At 41.3% G+C, this 11,790-nt stretch overlaps 2 protein-coding genes and 1 non-coding gene across 3 annotated transcripts; all 3 read right to left on the bottom strand.

Annotated features, from left to right (window-relative positions):
- Positions 1 to 936: 936 nt before the first annotated feature.
- TRNAR-UCU (transfer RNA arginine (anticodon UCU)) lies at positions 937 to 1,009 on the bottom strand. The gene has a single exon. It is a non-coding gene; the product is annotated as a tRNA-Arg (tRNA).
- Positions 1,010 to 1,549: 540 nt separating this feature from the next.
- LOC127294151 (nifU-like protein 2, chloroplastic) lies at positions 1,550 to 4,338 on the bottom strand. The gene is made up of 4 exons (XM_051323905.2): positions 4,121 to 4,338; positions 3,949 to 4,027; positions 2,918 to 3,228; positions 1,550 to 2,007 (listed from the first exon to the last, which is right to left on the bottom strand). Exons 1-4 carry the CDS (start codon positions 4,202 to 4,204, stop codon positions 1,816 to 1,818), a joined length of 666 nt encoding a protein of 221 aa, XP_051179865.1. The 5' UTR covers positions 4,205 to 4,338; the 3' UTR covers positions 1,550 to 1,815.
- A 1,589-nt stretch (positions 4,339 to 5,927) lies between these two features.
- On the bottom strand, positions 5,928 to 11,151 carry LOC127294152 (MLO-like protein 4). Its single transcript, XM_051323906.2, has 15 exons — positions 10,569 to 11,151; positions 10,420 to 10,477; positions 9,988 to 10,202; positions 9,777 to 9,893; positions 9,634 to 9,694; positions 9,428 to 9,516; positions 8,954 to 9,028; positions 8,763 to 8,848; positions 7,882 to 7,931; positions 7,749 to 7,789; positions 7,477 to 7,647; positions 7,348 to 7,383; positions 6,958 to 7,025; positions 6,636 to 6,696; positions 5,928 to 6,444 (listed from the first exon to the last, which is right to left on the bottom strand). Exons 1-15 carry the CDS (start codon positions 10,683 to 10,685, stop codon positions 6,142 to 6,144), a joined length of 1,548 nt encoding a protein of 515 aa, XP_051179866.1. The 5' UTR covers positions 10,686 to 11,151; the 3' UTR covers positions 5,928 to 6,141.
- Positions 11,152 to 11,790: the final 639 nt, after the last annotated feature.

Below are 11,790 nucleotides of genomic sequence, written 5' to 3' on the forward strand. Positions count from 1 at the left end.
TTTCCTTCGTTTTCAAATATTCAAAAATCAATGATTTAAATTTTTTAAAGGTTCTGAAAACAAATCTGGACAAAGTCAATGATATAACCTACAAGAAAAAAAATATCGCAATGCAAAAGTCTTTGTAGTGGGTTACACAAAAATAACAATATCTGATAAATTTGGAGATTTTAAAATATACATACTCAGATCCATCTTTTGTTATATTTTGTGTAGCTAAAAATACTCAGATTTTAAATCATTGCCTACATCCAAATTTTTCATATTTTTTGAAACTTGTATATGTATTTTCCAGTTTGGTTAAAACAACATGATCATTGGTGCTCAGAAGCCAAAAATCTCCACTCTGGTTGTATGATATATATACTCCCTCCTCGAAATGTGCGGGGATGTTTTTTCGGGGGGGTGTGTGTGGGTGGGAGGTACTCCCTACATTCTGAAATAAGTGACTCAACTTTTACGGAGGTATCTATACTAAAATGCATCTAGATATATCTGTATCAAGATAAAGTTGTGACACTTTTATCGTATAAGAGATAGTAAAATAGACATGAAACAAATTGTTTTTATTCATCCTTTCAGTCTATAATTTTGTGTTCCTTAATGTAATATAGGTGATTACGATTATAAAAACCTGCATAAAATCGAGAAAGACATGGCCACATATCAGAGCCTGCGTACACGTGTAGGTAGATATGTGTTCTATACAGACTCAAGCGTACTGCGTACTGCGTACATCCTGACAGCAAGCGCAAAAATAAAACAGGAGAAGTAGGTGCGTGATCTTGAAGATGTAAAATGTAGTGTGGTGAAAAACTAAGTAAAAGTATTGGATTTATATTCACAGATTCCTAATAAGAGCTCAAATGTAAATACTCCGTATAAAGGACTCATGAACAAATTGGTGCCATTTTCGCAAAAAGGAAAAAAAAGAAGCACGCCCGGTGGGACTCGAACCCACAATCGCTTGATTAGAAGTCAAACGCCTTATCCATTAGGCCACGGGCGCTGCTATGGTAACGTCTCCACTAGATATTATTTGTAGTCATTTCGCATTGCCTTCTGCACGTTGTGTCTGGTCAATAGACCCTCGAGATGAAGAAAAGAAAGCACCACGGACTGGTGATCGACAGCGTGGCTTGTTCGCTTGGTAGTTATTTTTTTCATGTTCTCCTTGCTAAGCAGCGGCAAAGAAATTGGGTTCGATCTGTCTCCCTCGTCTTCAGTATATGTTCTTCGCAGTCACACCCTCGGATTCTTTTTAATCGACGCGTACAGAACAGAATTTTCAAGGGAGCTAGCTATTGCATCGCGTTGATTAAATCGGATCTGAGTGAGTACATATTTGATCCCTCATGTAGCGACATGATCTTGGATAGAATACAACAGCCCAGCGCTGCTAATTTGAGTATTCACCGAGCAAAAATAAGTTCTGACCGAAGTAGATACTGTACAAGGCATGCCAAATCGCAACTGCGAAGCTAGATAGCAAACGATTTTGCAATATAAATTACTCTCCAAAATAACAGAAAACTTGCAAGGTATCACATCAGTAGTATCTAGTCCATTTTGCAAAATATTGCTACAGGCTGAAGTTGTATTCACAGATTGTACAGGTACAAACCAAAACTTTTGTGAATCCAGCAAGTGAACACCTTTTTGACATTCCGTATTGGCCATCCATCACTATTTGGAACTTATATTCGCACAGCTCTTTGGGTGGCTACATATACAAATGTTATTACAACTTCCTGACAATTATTGTAGCAACACATTCTCATTGTAAAGTATTGGCTTCTAAATGTGCTTTAGGGATTATGACAACAGCTGGACAGCTGCGATTTTAGGGATCTTCTCGCGTAGCTTCTGAGTGAGGGCCACCCGAACAGTCATCACACCAGCAGCTGGGCCTGTGAGCCTGACCTTAACAATAGGTTCCTCGATTGAAACAAACTCGAGTTCACCGCCACCTGTGCCTGAAAGGTACGGCCTGATCTCATCGAGCACCTGACATTCAGTAAAAAAAAAGAAACCAGTAGCTGGTCATTACAATACCTTGGCATATTATCCAAAACTAGTGAAAATACTCAAAGAATAATGTTATATATAAGGGGAGCCTGGATACTGTTGATGACAGAAAGAAGGTGGTACCAGTTAGCATGCCACTACTTCAGTCTACAAGGCACAACAACTATGGAATCAACAGAAGCTATTCATACAAGGTAAAATAAATACGGACAGGAGGAACTTATCTATGCTATACAGAGAAGTTTCACAACATGGCAAAGCATTAACAAGCAAATTAGTGCACCATGAACTGATACACCATTGTGGACCTCAAATGTGAATACTCCCTCTTCAATAAATCATCTTAGAACATGTACAGTCAAATATGAATCCATCCACTTAATAATATAAGACGTTCTAGAAAGCTAATTTAGAAATTGTCCTAGTTTTGATGATCAATGTGTAAAAATTGTAGTGACCATCCACAAGAATTTAATATTAGATTAAAGTAGAAAATAGTGGAGTCGTTAATGTAGTTACTGTGGAGGCCATGGCAAATTTCAAAAAGATCTACATTTATAAACTTGTAAGTAGATAAGAACAGCTCATAATCAAAAGTTCAAAACACAGCCCCTTAAACAGCTCCATCAATTTAAGTTTCCAGCTTAAAATATAATTAACTAAAACATATCATCAATTTCTGAATTTCAGTTGCTAAAGCATATTTTTTGCATGGCGCGAGAACACTTTTAGAAAAACTATAGGAGTACCTGAAATTGGGCAAAATTATCTAACTCAACTCAACCTACATCACAAACTTTTTCTCTTCCAAGTCTTCAAAATGTTATTGCCTATAGGTATCAATTCATCTACCCGCTAAAATTTACTTGAATACCATAAAAACCATTACCTTTTCTATGTTCTCTTGATTCAACTCAAGACCAGTCTCCTCATCAGCGATGGGTTCAACTGCGACAATCTCTGGTATTTTCTCCATCAAACGCCGCTCAATACCCATCTTCATTGTTGTCACTGAGGATGGGCATGATCCACAAGCTCCTTGCAGCTTCAGCCTCACCACATTTCCATCAATTTCGTGCAACACGACGTTGCCTCCATCAGCCATAAGGTAGGGACGCACTTCGTCCAACACCATCTCCACATTTTCAGCAGTCAATGGCAGCTCGACCGCTGGATCTGGGTTGGCAATAGCCTGCACCACTGCGAGAGAAGGATGCTCCATTTATGTCAACACTGACACACCATAGCTTCTTAAAGTTACAATAATACAAGCAAGTAGTACACTAATATGCCCAATATCTAAGCTCAAACAAAGCTAGGATATGTTCCTGCTTGGTTCAAACTCCCAACATGTTTATCGTTATAAGTTCGATCATCACATTTCAGAGATTAGAGAACATACAGTACAAAGCTCCCACTACGGACTATCTCAAAAGATAGTACTTGCGATAAACTGATATTTGCATGGTCCCGGTTGTACAACGTAAAAAAGAAACTATTCTGGATGGAGGGTCTACTCTAATGTGAAGTGCTGTTTCACTGATGTAACTACCATAGACAGCACATAATACCAAGCGTTTGCATCTCTAATTCATTGATCTATGACACCATCTGAAATCTGAACACCACCTAGGATAAAAGGGTCGGAGAAGGAGCTAATCCTAGCTAGAGAAACATAAGCAAACAATCTAATTTGGAGGAACAACAGGCAGAGTTGACAACGGAAAGATGGGGTTCACAGCAACACGATTTGGGGCCAAGAAATTGTTTATTTTAGCCGAAGTAATTGCCCGGATTTACAGCAACGAAATTCCATGGTACGTCTAAAAAGATTGCTCTGGTTTTATGCTCGGGACATCCACCAACCATTACCAAGCCGAAATGGTAAAGAAGGCAATAACCAAGGGGAAGAAGACGCACCTTGTCGCGGCCGCCGCCGGGGGCGAGCCACTTTGGCAAGCAGCCTCGGCGCGGAGGAGGTGCGGAGACCCGTCCCCACCTGCGAACGAAACCAAGAACACATCAGCTCGATGGAACCAACAAATCGCCTCCAGAGGGGAGGGGAGGGGCAAAGAGAGGCGCAAACCCTAACCTTGAAGGGGGTCGCAGAGGAGGAGGTGGACGGGGATGGGGTCGGCGTCCACGGCGCCGCCGCCGCGGCCGTTGCCGTCTGCATCTCTCCTCCGGAGCGAAGAAATTACGTGCGCGGGGGCGGGCCTTGGCTGGACTCTGGACGGGAGTTGGAATAGAGAAGCCAAAGCTGCGTTTGTGGTTCGGTGAAGACCTGTGCTTGTGCTCCGCCTTGTTCTACTCTCCTTTTTCTTCCCTCTCCAAATTTTAAGGAGACAAAATAAAAGGGCTGCTTGGAAGATTCGTTGTGCGTGCATAGTTTGCGTCATCGTTTACGTGTAAATTCCATCGTGTCATCGTGAGTTCTGAACAGTGTCTGTAAAAGTTCAAGCTTCTGTAGTTTTTGTTGTTCACATGATTATAAAACACACAAGTACGAAGAAAACATCCTCCAAAAATCCTAGGGCAATCCAGGACACAATATCATCATCAAGCACTAAGAAGTGAATGATATCCATGCGGCCCAACTCCCAAGTGGGGACATACCATCCCACTTTTACAAAAAAAAATTGTGAAAAAAATTCTTAAAAATATTTCGTCTTACATGTCCACATTCTATCTACTCACGCAAAGTTCTACAAAAAATAGACAATTTTTGTGCTATGTGTAAAAAAACAATATCTCTTGTAAACCCTTATTTTAGCATCAAATTGTGTCTTTTTTTTTTGCAAAGGCCACACAGAAAGGTCGGCTTTTTGTAAGACGACTTTGTGAGCACATAGTTTGTGAAGATGTCCTAGCATATATTATTTTGAATTTATTGACATTTCAATATGTGTTCAAAGAACATTTTAAAGGGAGAATTTACACCACAGAGCCAAAACGCAGGTCTCACATAAGTACCTAAGCCACTACAGCTTCTACAACAAAGTTCATCAATGTAAAATAAGGTGGCACATTAATCATGATTTTGTAACTAATTAATAGTTCAATCCCAATAAATCATTCTTTATTAATATGAACATAATAAATCTATCATTTGGTGGTTATGAGGGTTATTGAACCCCAAGCAACAATGATCAAATCTCAGGTTTAACGTATTATGTGTCTCGTTAAGTTAGAATATTCTTTCAGCGTGAGGTGGTGTTCCATAAATATTGTAGTTCTGCTACTCCAACCTTTAGTAGGCATGTGTAAGTGCATATTTGCGGTGGTGTTGTGTGTGCATGCCTCTATGTTTTTACCCGATGCTCTCAAAATTACTAGTACTAAAGAAATAGGGTAATTTGCAAGGTTCATAATAATGATTGCCAGGTCTCCAACAAAATCTTAAAACCTTGCTTCCTTCATCTATGCTTAGTGATGGTTGAACCAAAGAAAAATTAAAACCAAACAAGTCAAAACGATATATCTTGTGTTGGAATAATAGGCAATTTGCAGGACAATTTAACGCCATAAACCTCCTCCATTTGTCAATATGTTCTCAATTTGTCCAAAGCACCACCAAGGGGTTCCTTCCATTTATCCAATTATGTCAATAATTTCATTTTCAATTTTGTCCCTACATCTGCAACTTCAGGGTGATCTAGTCGAGCACATGTAGGCACAAAACTTGGTAATTTCATTTTCATGTGTTTGGTGCATATGTATTTGTAGGTTTTTTTTTTTTAATTTGAAGAGTTGTTGAATCTACATGTGTGACAATAGTTATGTTTGAAATCATACGTCTCATAAGAAAATGAGAAAATTAGGAAAATGGACAGATGAGGATGCCCTTGGTTTCCATGGCAGAAGTTTTCCACCCCATTTGTCTGAACATCTCCCCCATATGAACAAATGAAGCGTCCCACTGAGATTTTTTTCAATTTGCACAGAGTAATTCCATGGTTGCCATGAGGAGCAATCACTTGATACATATATATACCGTGTAATCGGCAGGTTATCGTGTGCAGTTACTACAGAGCATAGGCAGGAATGGGCACTCTCCGTTCTAGCCTAGCTGCTCATGCTTAGCTCGGCGGTGAACGGGGCTCACCGGAACAGCTAATGATGCAGACTAGTATCTTGCTCGATGTGAGCGATGTCATCGTCGTCGACAGTGACAACGGTCAGCTCCTCGTCCAGGGACGACGCCGAGACGGTCCTCGACAGCGTGCACACTGTGTTGGTCTCGTGGTCGGTCTCCTCGTAGATGGTCGTGTCGAGGGAGCAGACCGACCTCGACGTGAGCGTCCCGTTCCGAGAGAATAGCGGGTTGTGCCTCCTGTCTTTGATCCTCTTGCACCAGCTGTGCAGGGAGTCCCTGACGCCCTCGGAGACTAGTGACTTCTTGAACTTGGATCCCATCTGCAAGTTTCGTCGAAACAAGAAACGTGAACAAGGGAACAGCATATGACCTGCCTACCTAGTCTACTGCAACAGCTTAAGGAAACAGAATGCCCCCACGAGAAAACAATTCAATACTGCAATCCGTTGACAGTAATCTGATGTAATAGGTTGTTCAGAACTTCAAATTAGGTTTTGTCATTCTAGAATACCTGGGAAATAATCACGTTAAGGGGCAGCGTGCTGTAGCTGCACCAAACCTGAACTAGCAGCCTGCAATGCACAAAAGAAAAGCTGCATGAGTCCTGAGTCTGGACTAGTACACATATAAAAATGTTTCTACATACGAATTCCATTTGTCTATAGTTTATACCAAATTATGTAGACAGTACATTTGATTTTTAAAGTAGATTGTCATAAAAATTAATGCCAAACATGGATACGTGGCAGTTTCCTCATACAATATGTCAAATGAGTATATGGAGATGCTGACATTAGTCATGACTCACAACATATTCATTTTCTGGAACTTACCCAGAAACCAAGCGAACAACAACCATGTACTGGTTCTTCATGAAGCAAGAATTCGCACTCAGTTCCCACTGCACATGATGAATACAAATTAGTAAACAACCAACGATGCTGTAAGGATGCTATGTGAAATGCACCAAATAATCCATAGGAACTTCCATATATGAACTATGAAGTGATGACAGGTGATGATATTACTTTCTTTTCTCTTGGCCTATAGAGCTGTTTAGTTGGAAACTTTTGCAACCACTTATGTGCTTAGCACTAATAACCTAAGCTGTGATCCAGATTCAAAAAGATTCGGTGATCCAGCAGCTTCCTTACACCTCGTGCTAATGCATATTAATCCAAAACAGTATAACTGAGCACAGATTTTTTTTAAATGATTCTCACCAGAAACCATAAGAATGTTGCCATCTCAAATGCATTCTGAAAGCAAGAGTAAAAGTTAGGATGTGCAACATGTTCAAGCAGGACTTTGTTCAAGGCAGCACAACAATATCTACGATAGTAAGAGATCACCTGAAATGATATGAATTGTATAAGCCACCACAGGACCCGAGGTTTTCCAAACCAGAACAGATCATCGCGCAGTTTCAGTTGTGTCCCAACATTTGTGGCTGTTGCCTCAACTACCTCCAGCGCCAACTGAGCGACAACATGCTGCAGCTCAGTGCCCACAAGCAGGACGAGCTTTGAACATTTTGAAGTTGGGTAATTAGGCCAACACATAAAACGACAAAAACCATTAACTGGGTCTAGAACTTTGGTTAAGAAATTTGGGTAGTACTTACAATAACAGGGGCAAATGATAGCCAGAAATATATATTAAGACCTGCAATTAATGAAAAGTGGCAGACCTAAAATCAGGATTAAAGCTAACAAGAAGATATCTAGGTGTGTGATAAAGTGACAGGGAGGTAGTACCATGAACATTGACAAATATGCATATTATGGCATACGCCCAAAGTGGCCAACTGTACAACAAATAGAATGTTAGCTCATGTATAACATGTACCAAGTAAATCCTACACAACTGAAAGCAGGTATCATAGTTTAATCGAGATCCAAGAAGGATACATGTTCAGTAAATCCTGTGTTTTGCCTCCTAGGAGGATGTAATCCAAACTCTTCCTTTTCAATGAAATGAAACGCAAAGGTCCTTTGCGTTTTCTCGAAAAAAAAAAGAAGGATACATGTTCAGATTTCTTCATCTGATAATCTGTGTTGGCAATCACGATATTATTTTGTTATGTACGAACTATCACCTGGTACACACACATACACAAGTATTTGAAAGTTTAGGGAGAACAGAGAACGGATTTGAGGTTACAAGGGAGATGAGAGAGGATAAGGACTGGGATACGCCAAAGCAGAGGAGGTCAAAGCCTTTTTTTTCAGTTCACTCCCTTATCAAATTGTAGTTGTTGCTTTTCTACTGTAGTGGTTTCTCCTGGCTCCCGCTGTAACCAACAGCTACATGCATCACAACCCATTGTCACAACCTAACTAGCAAGTCTCTCATTGCTTCTCATGCTTGTCGTGAGGAGTTTGTCCAACATAAGCCTTGGTACCAATATGGTGTTCGACCCACACATAAGACCAGCGCATCGGAAAACGAACAAATATTCTATTCAGTGGAAAGAATCAGGATCACCTAAGCAAACACATTGCACGTTAAGCCTAATGGAAGAGACTTTTCATACCAGGATACATACTTTGAACTAAGCAATCCAGAAAAGATAAGTTTGTCTGATCTTGATGAAAAGCAGAGAAGCGCATAATGAGTGCAGGTTCAGTTTTATTACCTGATACCAACACTTCCATTGTAATCATCTTCCATGCTCCGTACCATGTATTTGTGGAAGTCGTATGAAGTCGGCAACTTATGATACTGAGAAAAAAAATTAGATAAGCAATCACAACACATTGCGGGAGTGATTTAGAATCAAGATTCTAGTAAACAAGAAGATCCCAAAGGGGGGTGAGGAGCACTTACTGTAATAAAGCCCAATCTTAATGCCATATAATCTGATTTTTTAATAGAACCCTTGAACTGACGCAGAAAGCACAGCTGCAACATTTCCAGATATACTAGAGCATATTAGAAATGTCAAAATTCAAATGCATTCACATATCACATAGGACATATCACATATCAACAAGCTATATCACAAAGCTTTTGACAGTTTACAAAAAATCTAAAAGTCATCACAGAGAGCAACGTGTAGTTGTGTATATACTACGTAGGATATATCCTATTTAAATAGCTGCAACAGTTCAATCACGTGAATCATTTGCCCTTTTATTACAACAATAATATTAGACTTTGTTTTCAATAAAAAAAAACCTAGCACACCCATAAGGTAAAATTCAAAATGATACAAACATTCAAGTTATTAGCATCTAACAGGGTCGCGCAGAACAAAATGCAGTAAGAATCAGTAAAACCTCAACACTGCCTCAAACTTACCATCCATAGAAGTATTTTACTTTTGCTCCATGGGTGAGATGCATGATGAAAGACAAAGGTCGATTGCCTCCGCATAATCTTTCTCTTAGCTGAGAGATAGAGAGAGAAACGTCTCAGGTAGAACAAGCAAATATTAGTAACCTAATGTATCACTAATACAGTACAACAATATGACGTAAGGAGCATCCCTTTTCACTTGACCTTACGTTGCAACTGCTCCCTGGAGAGTGTACATGCTTGGGTTTCCCACTTCCTCCAGCTATATATCTGTAAGAAATCGATGCAAAAATACAGTAAACAAGTAGAGACTGTCGCTATGTGTGATCAATACCGAATAATGGAAACATACCTTAATCATTGACAGAACCACTGTCACAAAACTGTAGAGCACATGAGTGAACCCAAGAATAAACAGAAAACGATGCAGCTGCTCAAGACCCTCATAGGAAACAAAAGGTTCATGGCCCTGCAAGCAGAGAAAAAGACAGCCAGATCACCAAAGGCGCCCTTCCGGCCAAAAAAAATTGATTCCTTGGAAGTCAGTCGATTCTACATTTTACCTCACTGCAAGTATCAGCCGATGGGCTGCCGGATAGGATTCTACCAATGTGGGTGTGGTTCGCGGTGTTGTCCCCTTGTTGCAAAAGGTCACCGAAATCGCTCTCCGTGCACATGTAGAATCTCTTGGTGAAGAGCGTGGATGGCACGCAGATCTCCGATATCCACCTGGCCGTCTGGCTCAGCAGCAGCGAGATCACGCCGAGCAGCATCATCTCTGCAAGTAAGACATGGTTCCCTTCTGTTCAGGCATTCATTCAAACACCTTACATGCAACAGCAGCAACAGCAGCAGCAGCAGTAGCAAATAAAGCGGGGTTTTTGGTTGTAAAAGTCCAGAGCTTCCATCATGACACTTGACAAGTGAACGTGACAGTAATATTCAAATCCAATGCAGCGACACGATATTGGTCAGAGTTCGTGTCCGTGGGTCACCTTCGCGGATCTTCTCGAGCGCGGCGAGCATGGCCTTCCGCTTCGTCTTCCGCAGCCACTGCGCATCAATCAAGCACAAGATCAGCTATGTACTAGCTTCCACTAACCAAGGAAGGCAAGCAGGCAAAGCTCAGTCGGCAATGAGTTACCTTGGCTAGGCGTGACAGCGCTCGCTCGAGGAGGAAGCACGCGGCGACCATGAGCGTGGTGACCGTTGCCACCGACCACGTCGGCGTCTCCGCCAGTGACCTCCCCTCATCCTCCATCCGCCTCTGCCACCACCGCGCCCCTCCTCCTTCTGCTCGTGCCGCGATCGATCTGCAGCTCGCTAGCTAGCTAGCTCTGGCGCCTCCACCGCATTGACGAGGAGGCGGGAGCAGGAGTAGTTAATGCGGATCGAGGGAGGGGGAGGTGGAGGCGGTCGGCGCCGGATCGGAGAGGAAGCAGCACGTGAGAGCCGAACCAAGAATCCGGGCTGCCAGCGGAGCTGCTAAGTTTGACTTGAAGAATGAATGAACTGAATGCCCAAATTCGGTAAAAGATTGCCCAACTTTTTGCTCGGATTGGCACGAAACCGAACGGATTGCCTTGCCTCTGTTGGTACGAGCTGGATTCGGCAGCAGCTACTGATTGAGAAACCGCTTTCGGGTTGAACGAATCCGCGGGGTAGCAGCTAGAGCTAGGTGGTGGTGAGTGAATGAGCAAGGTACAGTGAAGGGTGGTGAAGCAGAGCAGTGGCACATGGGCAGCACTATTGATGCGTTCCTTGAATTAATGGCTTCTAGAAGATTAGTGGTACTCCGTAATGCAGTTGAAGTTAACAAGATAGCACTGACAGTTGTTACTGGAACTCCAATGCCCAATTGGTTGCCAGGCTGCTCATAATAGAGAGTAACTTAGTCTAGTAACATATATCATGTTACTAATCGGGAGTGGTGTTTTGGGAGCATATGCTCCCTATATTTTAAAATGCATCTTACACATATTTTAAATTTCAAAAAAGTTGAAACAAAAAATCCGCACGTACATCTTCACGTGCTAAGCGCTCACAAAGTCGTTTCATAAAAAATAAACTTATCATGTGACGTGTGTAAAAAAGACAAAATTCAGTGCTAAAAACAATGCTTTTCACAGGATAAGTTTTCTCTTTTTTACATAGGCCACAAAAAATATTATTTTTTCGTGAAACTTGACGCACACACATATATTATGGAGATGTACATGTAGAATTTTTTGTCAAAATTTTTCCACACTTCAAAATATGTTTTCTTGGTAGAGGGAGCATACGCACCCGGGAGCCGAATTGAATTTCCGCTAATCTAGTTACTATCTTCATAGTGAGTAGTAACTTAGATGTGATTTCACGCAATA

This window comes from Lolium perenne, chromosome 4, assembly GCF_019359855.2.
Source record: "Lolium perenne isolate Kyuss_39 chromosome 4, Kyuss_2.0, whole genome shotgun sequence".
NCBI classification, from domain to species: Eukaryota; Viridiplantae; Streptophyta; class Magnoliopsida; order Poales; family Poaceae; genus Lolium; species Lolium perenne.